The 15,305-nt window shown below is 33.9% G+C and overlaps 1 protein-coding gene across 1 annotated transcript in view; it reads left to right on the forward strand.

Annotated features, from left to right (window-relative positions):
- The window catches only part of LOC129966787 (TBC1 domain family member 22B-like), a 40,363-nt gene that overhangs the window by 6,319 nt on the left and 18,739 nt on the right, over positions 1-15,305 (forward strand). The window contains exon 3 of the mRNA XM_056081350.1: positions 11,931-12,064. Coding sequence (XP_055937325.1) covers positions 11,931-12,064 — 134 coding nt within the window. The remainder of the gene's footprint in view (positions 1-11,930; positions 12,065-15,305) is intronic.

Below are 15,305 nucleotides of genomic sequence, written 5' to 3' on the forward strand. Positions count from 1 at the left end.
CTTTTTGCAATCTTAATGTAAATTAGGGAAAGATTTCAAATCATTATGCTTCACATCTTCATTAGATTATATAGAATAGTATTTCTCCTAATTTTTACATCATTTTTGTAAAGTTGTGTCTTTTTTCTGAAACTTAAAATAATTTCTCCATTCGAGTCCAGGCAAATCATTTTTTAAAAAATCGTTTTCCATTTTTTTAATGTTTTTTCTTCCAAAATTCAAATAGATTTAGATTAATTAACACTCTTTATTCCATATTTCCCTCCCCCCTCAGGGGTTCACCTACTATAGGTGTGTACGGGTGTCCCAGTCCCGAAGTACCCAGGGATCTCTACTCCCATTATGTTTACTTTCCACTGCGGCTTCTGCTGTCTCCTTTTTTCTTCTTTCCCTCGAGGGCAGACGAGGAAGCTCTCCATGAGAAGCTGTCACCACTCTGTTTGCTTCCTGCTTCTCATGGACAACAAATACCCCCACGTGTTTGCCGTGCGTGGCGATCCATTAGACGGGTGGTACACTGTGTCCCCGGTGTATCAATCAGCTGGTCGTTTGTCACCTGAGTGGTTAGTCTGCTAGGGAACAAGCGAAGGGGGTACTCCTTGGGCTTGGCGTTAAGGGTGGTCACTGTCCCCGGGGGTAACTCTGGACGTATAAGTTCCGGCTAGCACCAAGGTAAGGGCAGGGAATGGCCAGAACTGGTGGCTGCCCTCCCTTGTTGGGCTCCGTGGTGGGCGGCGCCGTCAGGTCTGAAACTTTGTCATATCGTATGGGTCCTCGTACCAAATGCCCCTTCAGTGGGCAAAGCATAATGTTTCTATTCCAATTTAATCTCCGTCATTCTTAGTTTAGTAGAGTATCATCCGAAAAAGAAACTTTTCATACGGTGTCACCTTTTCTTATTGAAAACGCTGTTACTGGACATTTGGGTGAAGTTAAAGGCATAAGAAAAATTCGATCTGGGGATTTAATTATAGAAGTAGCTAATTGTAAGCAGGCGCAAAAAATTCTGAACATTAAATCTTTTTCAACGATACCCGTTTTTGTTAGTACATACCGAACCCTTAACTTCTCTAAAGGAGTTATTTCTTGTGGGGAATTATATAATATTGATACAGATGAAATTTTGAAAGAATTACGTAGTCAGGGCGTTATTGACGTCAAACGAATTCATGTAAAAAGAAATGGCAGCATTTTGAAAACAAAGCATTTAATCTTGTCTTTTGCTTTTCCAAAAACACCTGAATTCATTACGACTGGTTACATGCGTTTGGCTGTAAGGTCTTACATTCCGAACCCTCTTAGGTGTTTCAGTTGTCAGCGTATTGGACATTCCAAAGCTAATTGCCGCGGGAAAGTTACTTGTGCTCGCTGTGATGCAGCTGGACTTGAAATTACTTGATTGCACTGGTTCAGAAAAATGTGTGAACTGTCAAGGTCAACTGGTTCACGTTCTTGTCCTAAGTGGCAGTTTGAAAAAGACGTACTTACCTTCAAAGTCAAAAATCAAATTTCTTATCCCGAGGCAAGAAAAATTGTACCAGCTCGTATACCTGTATCTGGTGTCAGCTTTGCAGATGTAACAGAGGCAATTAACCTTTCTCAAAGAAACCCATCAGATACACCTTCCAATGTTCAACCTTTTGTTTCTGACATTGAACCAGAAAAAGAACTGGATACTTCTGAAACTAGTTTGGCCTCTGAGACAAAACCTAAGAGAAAAAAGCTGCCTTCCAATCGCAGAAGGTATTTGCTCTTTAACTTTCAAAACAAGGTCGTTCTGCAAAAGATGTTGTCTTTTCTCTGACTATTAAAAAATCTCTAGCCTTAGATATGGTGGAATCTGACCTTGTCCAGAAAGATTTGACCTCCTTGTTCGGTGGTGGACCAAAAAATTCGGAGTTATTATAACTCCATCCTTTCGATGAGGAAGGTTTTTCAAATGAGTTGCGATGCATCTGCAACTCCAACAACAGGCACTAACAAGAATTAATGGTTAATTTTCACTCTTGGAATTGTCGTGGCATCAGATACAAGACAGCAGACATTAAGGCTTTACTGAATTCATTTCAACCTGTTTGCTTCGCTCTTCAAGAAACTCACCTAAAGACAAATATTCCATTTAAAATTCGTGTCTATCATTCTGTGCTGAAAGATGTTGACACTGGGAGGACTAGTTCTGGTGGAGTTTGTATCTTGACCTCGAACCTGTATCCCAGTACAACGCTCCCTTTACACACTCCTCTGCAGGCTGCGGCTATTCAAGTTCATGTCAGAACTCTTGTTACAGTCTGCTGTATTTATTTACCGCCAAATGAACCAATTAATCAAAATGAACTAAATGCTTTGATTGATCAGCTCCCTACACCACTTCTTTTTCTTGGAACTTCAACGGACATATTCCTGTGTGGGGTTCAAATAGTCTGAATTTTCGAGGACGACAAATAGAACAATTTATTTCCTAAAACTGTCTTTGAATCCTCAATAATGACGAAAAAAACTTGTTTCCATGAACCTATTCGTAGTTTTCACAGTATCGACCTGGCAATTTTTCTCCTTCACTTTTACCTTTTTTTGAATTTTAGTGTCGGGTGTGACCTTTATAATAGTGATCACTTTCCTGTCATTGTCTCCCTGGCTAACAGTACCTGTAAGTCGAAAGTTCTGGCCCTTGCGCCAAAAAATCACAAACTAACTAAGACGAACGTCCTCGGCGATACCTATTCCAAAGGGCAGACTGGGAAACTTTTACCCATCTTTCTGTGATTACAGATACAATGGTCAATTGTGAAAATGTTACTGATTCTCTTCAGAATGTGATGGATAATATAAGACGGATTACTGATGCTACAATTCCCAATAACTCACCCTACCCCCGGAGATATCGTCGACCGTGGTGGAATGATCAATGCCGCGACGCCTACAAGACTCAGAGAAAATTATGGAGAATTTTCCGTAGGTATCCTACAACGGAAAATCTTATAGCTTTCAAAAGAACACGGGCAACTGCACGTTGCATACGTCGTCGTAGACAGAGGAAGTCTTGGATTCTCTTTGTTTCTTCCGTCAATACTTCTACAACAAGTTCACATCTTTGGAGAAAATTTAAGGCAGCTAATGGGTAGGGATTGCAATATCGGGCCAAAATTTCAATACCGGTATTCGGTATTTTTTAGATCTTAATACCCTGATACCGGTTTTAATACAGGTATTAGAAATTTTAGAAGAAGAAAGAAAACACAGGTATTTCTTCGTTTTATTTGCCAGTTTTAACAGAGAGTGTAAATATCACAAAAAAAAATCATTTGTAACCTATAAATTGGTAACAGTATATAAAGAATCACAAAAAAGTAAAAAGAAATCTTATTTATTTAAATTACAAAAAAGTGTAAATATCACTATTCAGTCTGTGGTACTATTACAAATTTTTGAAAAGTGATCTTAAAAAACATAATGCATCAATTGTACTGTCATTAAGCTTGAAAAGTAATTTTGTGCAAAAATGACCAGCTGTCGAAAACGCTCTTTAGGCATCAACGCTAGTTGGTGGTACTGTTAGCAATGCGCGATATACTTTTTCCAAGCATTTACCTCTAAATCCCTCATCTTCAAATAAATCGATTTCTCTCCGTATGGTTTTGGATATAGCTGATTTCTGTATTGTATTTTGGTTCGTTGAAATTTTTTTTATTTATCGCGAATTCTAATTTTTGTTCAAGAGACAATTCCTTTTCACTATCGACAATAGTATCATCATAACCTTCGATAACTGAACTGTATTCTTCTGAATGTGGATTGGTTTGTGGGTAAAAAATTTTAAGAAAATTTACTATAAAAATCAGTATTGAATTGGTTATTTTCTTTTCTTCTTTTTCATTTTCATTTTTAAAATCATTATAATTATGTAAATACTATAAGACATTTTCTATTTCGGTATGCCTTTCTCCTGTAATATATAATTCTTCAGATAGTGATGTGTGGCGTTCTTTCAGTGACTACAACATGGAATTTATTGTTGCATTAGCTGTTAATAAATTAGAATCTCTCCGACATAATACCTCAATAGTCAGTTTGATTGGAAGTAGAGCTGATACAGTTCTGGATATTAAGTCGAATTCACTATCTGAAAAATTAATTTACAGGTTTAAGTCGATTGTTGCTTTTTGGATTGGATTTCTCAGTTTCAAAAATCGTTCCATCATTATGAGTAAACTGTTCCAACGTGTTTTAGAATTTAATATTAACAGATATTATGTTTTATTTTCAGTTAGTATATATTTTTGTAATATGGCATTTTTTGTAGAGGAACGTTTAAATATCTTAATAATTTTTCGGACTTTATAAATTTTAGGAAGCCATTCTTGATTTGTTAATATTTCATACTCATTAGCAATATCGTCTGCAACAATTACACAGTCATTATCTTCATCGTCAATATCACTCTCACTCTCTTCAAAGTCGGAATCCGAAGTTTCTATATCCACAGTATTTAGATTCTTATGTTCTTTATTTTATTTATTTTTTGATATATCTATTACTCCTAATTGAATTCCATGAGCATAGCAGAATTGCTGATTTGCACCAATCAACTTTTCAACTTTTTTCATAAGTGTTGCTCTATCAGTCGTTATGGATACAATATCTGTCAGGGATAATCCATGTTTTGCTAATTTAAATTTAAGCTATTAATTAAGCCATTAATTAGCTAATTAATTTCACCAATTAGGAAGATATAAAAATAAAAACGAATATTATTTTGCTATGTTGGAGATCCCTGAACATATAGTGGAGACAATTTTAAAAATTTCTAGTAAATACCGAAAAACCGGTATTTAAACTTGTGAATACCGGTATTACAAAATTGTACAAATAGCTCAAAATACCGGTATTCGGTATACCGGTATTGCAATCCCTACTATACTCTGTTTCACCCTAACTTGACAGTAGTGTATATTCTAGTCATGCCGAATCACAGTCTTTGTCAGGGGAACTGGGTTACTTTAAAGTACAAAGTTACTAGAAATGCAGATCGCTGGCGAAACTTTATCTCGCAAATTTTTCGCCAAATAGTAAATATTTATTTACGTTATTATATTATCACTTTATCGGAGAATTAATTGTTTCCTTATTTTCATTATTTTTTCAATATTATTGATACATTATTTTAATAAACCATTAATGTTATTTCATTTCGTTTCATCGTTTCTCAAAAGAAAGCCCTAAATCTTTCAATATTCGGTAAAGCGTAGTTCGGCTAATGTTTTTCGAAAAGATATCTGTATAATCGTTCACATCTTTTAAAACTATATCTAATGATGGGATATCATTTCTACGAAAATATGCATGGATTTTTCGTCAAATACAAGAAAATATAAAATCATCATATTTTACAAGACCTGAATGTTTACCTACTGAATCTGGTCATTTGTTTCCAGGGGTACTTAAAGGACTGGATGCCTTTATTTCTTTTTTCAAAAGGAAAACTGTTCATTGCGAAACACCTGTAAGGTGCGAAACTTTATCGACGATTTGATTGATAGAATCTGAGGGTTTTCTCGGAGTCGAGAATAAACGTTTAATATGTTTCTGAATGCTGCACTTATTGCTGGTTTCACTCGTCTTGAAGGTGTGCACAGCGTAGTCGTTCTACGCTGTGTTCAGCGTAGTTCTCTTTTTCAGACATTTTAGAAGTGAATAAAAATAACGAATCGAATAAATATTCAACAATCAAAACTAATAACTACTAATGTGATTAATAGTATCAAAAATATCAGCTGGTAGGTAAAAAAAGCGAGAATAAAAAAGTACGAAAGATTATAACGGTTGCGAAGTGAATGAAGCTGAGTTGGCGGGTACGTAAAAGAAAAGCGCGCCAAATATTTGACCTTGAAGACCGGTTCTAGCCAAAGTGTAATTCATTATGTCAATCTTTCAGTTTTATTCGTTCGCTTTATTTACAAAATACATAACAGATAAGCACTTCTAACTTGAGAATAATTTTAAATACATACTGGTAAAAAAAAGGATTTCTGTAATTTATGATATTATTTGATAAATTTCTGCGCATTTTAACTATTTTAAAGTCGGAATTGTTGGGGAACTATTTCCCAACGCGGAGCATCACATTTTCTACCTTTTACAATACTGCCAAGTTAGGGTGAAACAGAGTATAATGGGGTTTATCAAGAGTTCTCATTTCCTGTCTTAAACACAGGAAACGTTTGTTACTCCTCTTCAACCGATGTTGCTAATGTTATCGGTCAATCATTTGCGAGAGTTTCAAGCGTAGATTCATATAGTCAGACATTCCTTGCGACTAAGAATTGCACTGAACAGGTGCCTCTTCCCTTTAAAACTCGCAGTTTCTTGCCATATAATTGTGCCTTTCAGATGCATGAATTAAAACGAGCTTTATCGCATGTTCATGACACTAGCTCCGGACCAGATGTTATTACATACAGTATGCTCTGCCATCATGGCGTGCCTCTATTCCCAGAGGACTGCAACATTCTCTGCAAGGAGATAGAGTACTTAAGGCAAGAAATTATTATTCTTAAAGCAAGATTGATAGTTCTGAACAAAACCGTGGAAACTGTTCAAAGCAACCCGAGTCTCTGTCCACAACATCCAACTGTCTTGGAATATATGAATGATAGAATTAAATTGCGAAAGGAGCTGGAAAAGGTCGAGGGTAAGATGCGTTCTATTAATTCTTGTCAGGACTGTAATTGCAAATACCAATGTCGGACCTCCCGGATCCCTAATCTTGAGAATTACGATTTCGAATTTATGTCACAAAGGAAAACCGCAAAACGAAGATCAAACACCCCAGCAATTCCTCTGTCAAGGTACAATAAATTTTCGCTTTTAAATTATGACAGTAAAATAAACGAAGAAGCGGAAGTAATGGAACCTACAATACTCCCGATAATTTTAAAATATGCAAGCAATTTCAATGAAATTTTAAAACTAATAAGTAAAACGTGTAACACCACAAATAAACTAAATTGAGGATTCGTTAAGATTATACCTTGCAGCATAGACAATATAAGACCATACAGACTTTTTGTAAACAACGGGGATATGATTTTTACATCAATCCCCTCAAAAATAAACGAGCCCTAAAGGTGGTTATTAAAGGTCTGCCCCATGAGTTTAGACATGGGAGAAGAAAATAATAAAAAAGAAGAAATAAAAAACAACCTGAGAAAAGAAGGGTCTCTGGTCACTAGAGTAGTTCAATTAATGCAAATCAGAACTAAAAGACCATTTCCGTTCTATATGATAGAACAACACATCAGATCATTCAGATAACATTTTCAAACTTAATCATCCTAACTACATAAGCAGGTACTTTTTACTGTAGGTATCGTATCTATGTAGAAATTTAATCTTTCAATGCTACCGCTGTAATCTTTTTCATCACATGGGAAAAAACTGTAATGTTAAACCTATGTGAAATGCGGTGGTAACCATGAAACTCGTAAATGTGGACAAAAGAAAAAATTGAATCACCCATATGCAGACATTGTGAAAAACTATGACACATAGCTTCCTACCGTGGATGCGAGGCCTTCCCTAAAATCACAAATCCCGTACAAAATAGAAATAATTTTTTCACAAATAACCAAAATAGGATTAGAGAAAATTTAAGTTTCGCCGGACTTTTTAGACAAACAAAACAACAAGAAATGGCGCCACCGGACCTTAGACAGTCAGAAGTTTAGTTAGTTAAAAATAATGAAATAAAATCAAATGAAATTGCAGACTTGATTGAGGCAATGAATGAATTAAAAAAGTTAAATAAGGAATACCATTCTCTTCACACAGCTCAAAAAAACTTAAGTACGCAAGCGGAATATTCGAAAAAATACAAATCCTAATGATCACATTTAATGACTCTTCCAATTAATTTAACCTAATATTCTTTCAATATTTTGCTAAACTGCTAAATATGGTGAGTTGGAATAGGAAGAAATTTTAATTTACATCAAAGGGCATGTAAATTTTTTGGTAATGATGAAACTATGCTCATTTTTTTTTTTTTTTTTGTCAAAACCAAATATGTTTTACAATAGACGTTTCTGCAGTGTTGTAGAAATGAATATTAAAATTATTATGTTATTGCAGAAATAACTTAAAATTTCAAAAATACACATTTAAAATTAATTAATTTAAAAAATTCAATAAAAACGAAACTTTAACAGAGAAAGCTATAAAACAGAGAACATCCCATGCTTAGAAAATAAGCAGGCTCACCTATGCACGAATGTAGAAAGCTGCTTAATTTTTTCGAGTAAGGTGCTTAAAAGTGCTTGATTTTTTAAGTATTTTCTCACTACGCACCTTGTGAAACTGATGGCTGAAAAATTTACAGAAATTGATGTCCAATTACATGTATTGTCAAAAATGAATAAATAAAAAAGCAATCTTGTTTTGTAACATTTTTTTGTTCAGTAAGCATTGAATGATTTATATAATAACAAAAATGTTTCGTGTTTTATTTCATCCAGGTCCTTAATTTTGTGTAACTTACAATTAAAAAGCATGGGATGTAATGTATCCCTTCCCTTAATATATAAATTTGGTCTTGCTAAATTCTACATAATAAATGAAGAGGTGTTTTTTTCTGTATGTACATATAAACCTTCCTTTAATGTGCTATTATTTCTAATGTTAAGTTGTTGTTTCCTTTTCTTGTCATTTTCACTCCTGAAAATCATATTCCATTATAACTAGCACATGAGTGCTGCTCGCGCATTTCCTCGTATCTTGAAAATACGCACAGGGAAAATGCAGATAATCCCCCTCCCCCAGATTTGAGTAGCATGTTTCGCAATAGGCAATTACACTCATGTCCAAAATTAAGGTCACAAAAATGTTTTTCAAAGTAATTCTAAATGGCTACCTGTAAAATTTAAGCAAATTATATTTTATAGATTGTGAAGGTCCGGTAACTCGATATTAACCTTTATTGTGGGAAAAAATGTTGTTTTGCATTAGTTTTTGAGGAACTACTGAAATTAGACTGTTTAGGCATCTGGGATTTTCGCCAGCAATTTTGTGAATATTGCATTAAAACAAAAAAATTTAGCCTGTTTCCAGTCAGAATGAGTTCTCATAATCGTTTAGAAGATTCCTTGAGATGTAGAACCGTTAACAGGCTTGAAGCTGGGCAGTCTCAGCGGAGGTGGCTCGATGGTTACAAGTGGCACCGAAAGTGGTATCCAGGTTATGAAATCAATTCCAAACAAGTGGTACTGTAACCAGGAAGGCCGTCACAGAGCAACGACGCCTGCACGGAATCGCTATTTGGCATTAAGCGCACGACGGCATAGCCTGACAACGGCTCCTCAACTTGCTCGTGACCTTGCTGCTGCGTCTAGAATAAGAATTTCCAGACAAACAGTATACAGACGTCTATCAGAGAGGGCCCTTTGTGCCCGGGAACCATTGAGTGCGCCCCTTTGACTGCATCCAACAGAAAAGCCCGGTTATTGTGCTGCCGAACACATCAGTCTTGGGCACAACAAGAATGGGGGCGTGTTCTTTGCAGTGATGAGTCGAGATTTACCACACAGAGTGACACTCGTCAAATCTTCATCTAGAGAGAGCGAGGAGCTCGCTATCATCCCTCCTACGTAAAAGAAATCGACAGATTTGTTGGCAGAGGAATCCTTGTCTGAGGTGGGATAATTTTGGGCAGTCGTACACCACTGCACTTCTTCGATGCGGGTACTGTCAATGCACATCGCTGTAGGGATGAGATCCTTGAAGCCTATGTGAGATTGTTCCGGGTTTTTTTTTTTGGCTCAAACTTCTTGTTTATAGACGATAACGCGCGTCCACACAGAGCCCAGATCGTTGTTGATTTTCTTGTGGAAGAGGATATTCGACGTATGGACTGGCCCTCGTGGTCTCCGGATGAAAATCCTATTGAACATGTTTGGGATGGTCTCGAAAGAGCCATTTAATAGCGTAACCCCCCCCCCAATACCCTCCAAGAATTAAAAGCCGCGGTTTTGGAAGAATGGGCTTTGTTGCCCCAAGCATTTATTGACACCCTCATAAACAGTATGAAAGCTCGTTGCGAAGCCTGTATAGCAGTGCACGGTGGTCACACTCCATATTAGACAGGCTTTCCCCGAGATAAATGTTTTATATCTGATTCTTAATGTTACACTTTTTGATATACCCTGTTTCTTAATTCCCAATTAAAATCTTTTCCATGTTGTTATGTGCCTGTATTCTTTCTTCCATTGTAGTGTACCTCTGTGCCAAATTTCGTGGCAGCACAGTGAATAGTTTTTCATTTTTCGCAGATTTTATGTTTGTAACCTTAATTTTGGACATGAGTGTAGTTTGGCTTATGTCGGTAGATACCGGAGCTAATGTGACTATCAGGAGCGCACTTGGTCCAGTCGTTGATGGGGCTCCTATTTGCGAGGCTCTCGATATTTTCTTGCGGATTACAACTAATGGAGTCTACTTTACCTGGAATTAACAATCCATTTATTTTCGGCCTGGATCTCTATAGATCTACGCTGCTTTGCTGTAGATCTATAGAGAACAGGAGACGAGAGATCTCCTTTATTTCCGCACAACGCGTATCGCAACAAAACAACTTTTCATGCCAAAGCAGATGTGTTATCAATATGACCTTGTATTGTAAACTGCGAGTAGTTTTCGGGTGCCGGGAATGGAGGAAGATGTTTCCGTGATAGCTTTGACTAGTTGATACCTGTTTTTCAAAAATTCTGAATTTAGGCTACTTTGCTGAAGGAAGGCCGATCAATCATCCTGGCAGGGAATTCGCTGCATCAAATTCAGTTCGGCTCCTTTACATTTTATGGAGTGTGATCAAAACCCAGACGCATAACTCGAGACGGCAGAAATATATAGATCCAAAGCTTCAACGAGCTTCGGAAGAATCATTTTCTACTGCCAAGAAATGAACTGTGTCGTTAGTGGAGTTCGGAAGTCGCCCAAACCAGATCAAAGGTTGTTCACGTCGATCGACTGGCCAATTGCCGGCTATTAATCCCAGTGAGACTCCGAGTGCGTCAATTTTCGATAAGACAAGCAATGTTACGACCTTTGTAATGTTGCTTTCCAATGCAGTTAGTTTCATCGTAAGGAAGACAATTTTACGAACAGCTCTAATGGATTCTAAACGGATGCCAGATCACTGACCCCAGTCTTGGTTGCAAAACATAAGCTTCCAATATCAAGAGCAATTTTGGCGATAGGACCATTATTAACGAGATGTAGTTTATCACAAAAGTGGTTATATGTTAAAACACCAAAAAATTAGCTTTTTAATTATATCCATTTTTTCAATTCAAACTTATCCATCAAAACACTCAATTGCATACTTTTGCCAATGTTAAAATGGAAATTTAAAAAATGCTTTCTTTAGATATTAATTCCGAAGTAGGGTTTTCATTTTTGTTTTTATTTCATGATATATACACCTTTTAATTTTCATGCCTTATAAATTGTTTTGATTTATTCAATTAATTTCATGTTTTTCGGTTTTATCAAATTACAGCGTAAAATTTAATATACATATATTCCACATTTATAATTAACAACTCAAAAATCTAATAATCAGGTCGAACAAGTTAATTATCAATGGCGACTGCTTTATGACATCATTGGTTAAAAAAAATTAAGCTAGAATGTGTTAGAAATTCTTGTGAATAATAGTCATATGTAGGTCAGTGCAAAACTAAAGTAATATTGGTCTATTTTTGTGAAAGATACTGCAGTTTCATGTCATTAAATCTCTATTCGGCCTTATATTAAATAACTATTTTTTATTTTGTGTCATAGTGGTTGAAAATTGGTTTCATTAAAGCATATTATAATTATTTAAAACTCATATTTCTGTTTAGAAAACTCACAGAATTTACATTATATTTCCTTTATAGAAGTATTAGCCCTAAGAAAGCTTCATCTAAATCGAAACATCGAAAAACATCTTCATCTAGTTCATTTCAAGAATTTCAAGATAGTACAGAGGATGCCTGGGATATTGGAGATGATGAATTTTGCCTTACAACTGGTAATGGATTTATTTTGGTACTTTTTGGTTGTAACTGCTACTAAAAAGCGACATGAAAAAAATTTGGTTATTTCAATCTTCAAACTATGAAGCATGCGATTTATACGTGATATATAATGTGCATTTAACTAGTTTTAATAATTTGCCCCCCCCCCCAAAAAAAAAAAAATTTTTTTTGCGCTTATTGATCGCCGTTTAAACCGACAAGTACCTAATTTTTAATGCTTATAGGAATAGAGAGAATTTATCTCAACACTAAATTGTGAACTATGCTTTTTTTTTCAGATGAGGTTTAAGTTAAAAATAAATATTAATAGTAGTAAAGTATAAATTGGCCTATATTATGTGAGTTATTTCATTAAATTTAAAATATTTATGAAATAAGAATGATCAGCAAGTAGTATTAAGATTTTTATTAAAAAAAATCTAAAGAATTAAAATAAATAGTAAATATTTAATTCATTTTATAACAAAAATTGATCAGTTGTTAAAAAGTGCAATTAATATGCAATTTAACATCTAAAAAACACTTAAATTCTTAAAATAATAGATATTTTATATCTGCTTTTAAAAATTGAGTTTTAAAAAACATTGTATATTCTTACTTTATCCTATTAAATAATGTTGGAATTAATTTTTTCCCCCATTCTCAAAAATAAATGATAAAAATTGAAGAGTCATCAAATATTTCTATATAAATATTTTCTTCTCTCATTTAAAAAAAAAAAAATAGTGTTTTTTGATAATATTATTAAAAAGTTAGAGTAGAAAATTTTCTGCATGTTATGAATTTACATTTTTTAAAAATAAATTTAAAAGAATGTTATTAATTTATTTGTGTATGATCAGATAAATAATATCAAGCAGCAATTAAATTAATGATTTAATTTAAATCACTAACAGATTATGTATGTTAATTCATTTTTAATTTTGAAATATAATGAAAATGAATGATTTACTTTAGAGTTTGCTTATAATGACCATAGATATGCATGCTTTATATATATATATATATATATATATATATATATATATATATATATATCCATCCAAGAAAGTATAATTATTAACAGGAAGGCGCAGTGCGGCACATAAGCAGAAGTAAGAAAGAAGGCAAAAAAGTAGCGAACAAATGATCACTAGCCTTATATAACATGGATTTCTGGCCACGTGCCAAGGGAATACATATGTTGACCTTCAGAAGAGTAACGAAAGTACCGCTTACATTTGATACGTAGTACTGATGGCACATTATTTTTACAAAGAAATTAATTAAACTGAAAGTGAGATTTGATCACGAAATAAGAGAATATTTTTAGAATGAAATTACTGTGGGCTAAATTAAGATAAAATCATGGAGATTAATTTGGATTAAATTAAGAGTTTATATATCATTACATATATATACAGCACACTCCCGATTATCCGCGGAATTGGGTGGTGCGCCCGCCGCGGATAGCAAAAATCGCGGATAATCCGAAAAAAGCTAAATACTGGTATAGCAAAAGAGAAAACAGTCATTCGAACTTTGAAAAATCGTTTTATGTACAATAAAACGTAAAATAAACAGCAGGAAATGTTTAATTAACGCGTAATATTTTAGTATATCACTCAAAACTAACCTAAAATGCATTTTGTTAATGAAAACAGAAAAGTGCTTTGTACTTACGAGAGGCGTCAAGAATACACAGAAAAATTAATACATATGTACTGTTTTAATACTGTAATGTATTATGTAATTACAAAAACATAACTGTAAAACTACACCTTTTTGAAGAAATCAGTCATTTGTGTTTGCTTCTTGCTTTGGAAGCATTTTCTCTTTGCTTTGAAGCAAAAAAAAAAAAAAAAAAAACTTAATCGGGAGTCTACTGTATATATAATATGTCAGTAATTTGTATGCATATAAGATCAATAGACTACAACAGACTGTAAAATACTTTTTTATTGAACCCATATTGTCTTTTACAAGTAAAAAGAGGTAAATGATAATGTAGGTTCCCAGATCAAAATAGTTTTATTTATAATACAAATCTAATATAAGAACAAATATGCTTTTTCATTTTATAGTGCACAAACTATATAACACAAATTGCAGAGAGTTATATAATGGCATAAATCTCATAGATAATTTACCTTTCCCATGTTCAATAACCGAGCTAATTTTGAAGCTAAACTTTGGGACAGTTATCTGCATTTTATACTCTGATGAGGGAAGGGATTGAATTTATTAGAAATTTTTCTGAATTTCAGGCCTTGACACCTTGCATTTCCCAAATAAGCATTTGGTTGCCATAGCATAATCAGTCCAAAATGACTACATTAGGGTTTGTACAAAAACCGACTTTTTGAAAAAACGGTTTTCAAATTCGATATTTCCAAAAAAAAAAAAAAAAAAAAAAAAAAACGGTTTTAGCCGGTTTTCGAATTTTTGTCAAAAAAAAATGAATAGGGGAAAATAAAATATTTTTCCCTATTCTATTTTTTTTAATTTTATTTTAATTTATATAAAATTACATAAAACGAAATCAATATCAAAGTCAAAACACCCTGTGTTTTATTTAAAATTGCATTAAGCAGAAGCCAGAACTTCTTATTTTACACTACTTTTTGATAAAAGAAATTTATATAATAAAATTTAAATTTTAAAATGTAAAATAGAAAATATAAACATAAAAATTAAACATACTTAATACTTACGTTATTTATACCAAATATAACAACTTTATCTTTTTTTTTTTTTTTTTCCCCAATCTTCATTTCACAATATTAAGAAAACCTGTCATGACTCGAGACGGATCAGATTCTTAGACCACATTTCTACCATTCATTTCATTAAGGGGTGAGATGCGGAACGATGAGCACATTTGACCTTGGATTTCTCGCGTCAGATACTTTTTTTTTTTTTTTTTCACGTGTATGTGAGTGTTATGTCATTTCTAACAGCATTTTATTTTAACTGAATATTTCGTATTGATATGGCTAGTTCAAGTAGTGTAAAAAAGTTTTCAGGAGTGGTACGAAGAAAATTTTATATATAATTAAATACTGTGATCAAGAAGCAGAGAACGGGGAATTATTTATTCCTTTCATACGGTCTTCGAAACGAGCCAGTCAAATTACTGACGTTTCTATTAGCACCGACTTCATACCGATAGACAAAACATACGACGAGAAGCAAAAGATGAACTTTATCAAACTTTTGTTTCACCTAGAAAAAAAAAGTGAAAAGGGATGTTCA

Source organism: Argiope bruennichi, chromosome 4, assembly GCF_947563725.1.
Source record: "Argiope bruennichi chromosome 4, qqArgBrue1.1, whole genome shotgun sequence".
Taxonomy (NCBI): Eukaryota; Metazoa; Arthropoda; class Arachnida; order Araneae; family Araneidae; genus Argiope; species Argiope bruennichi.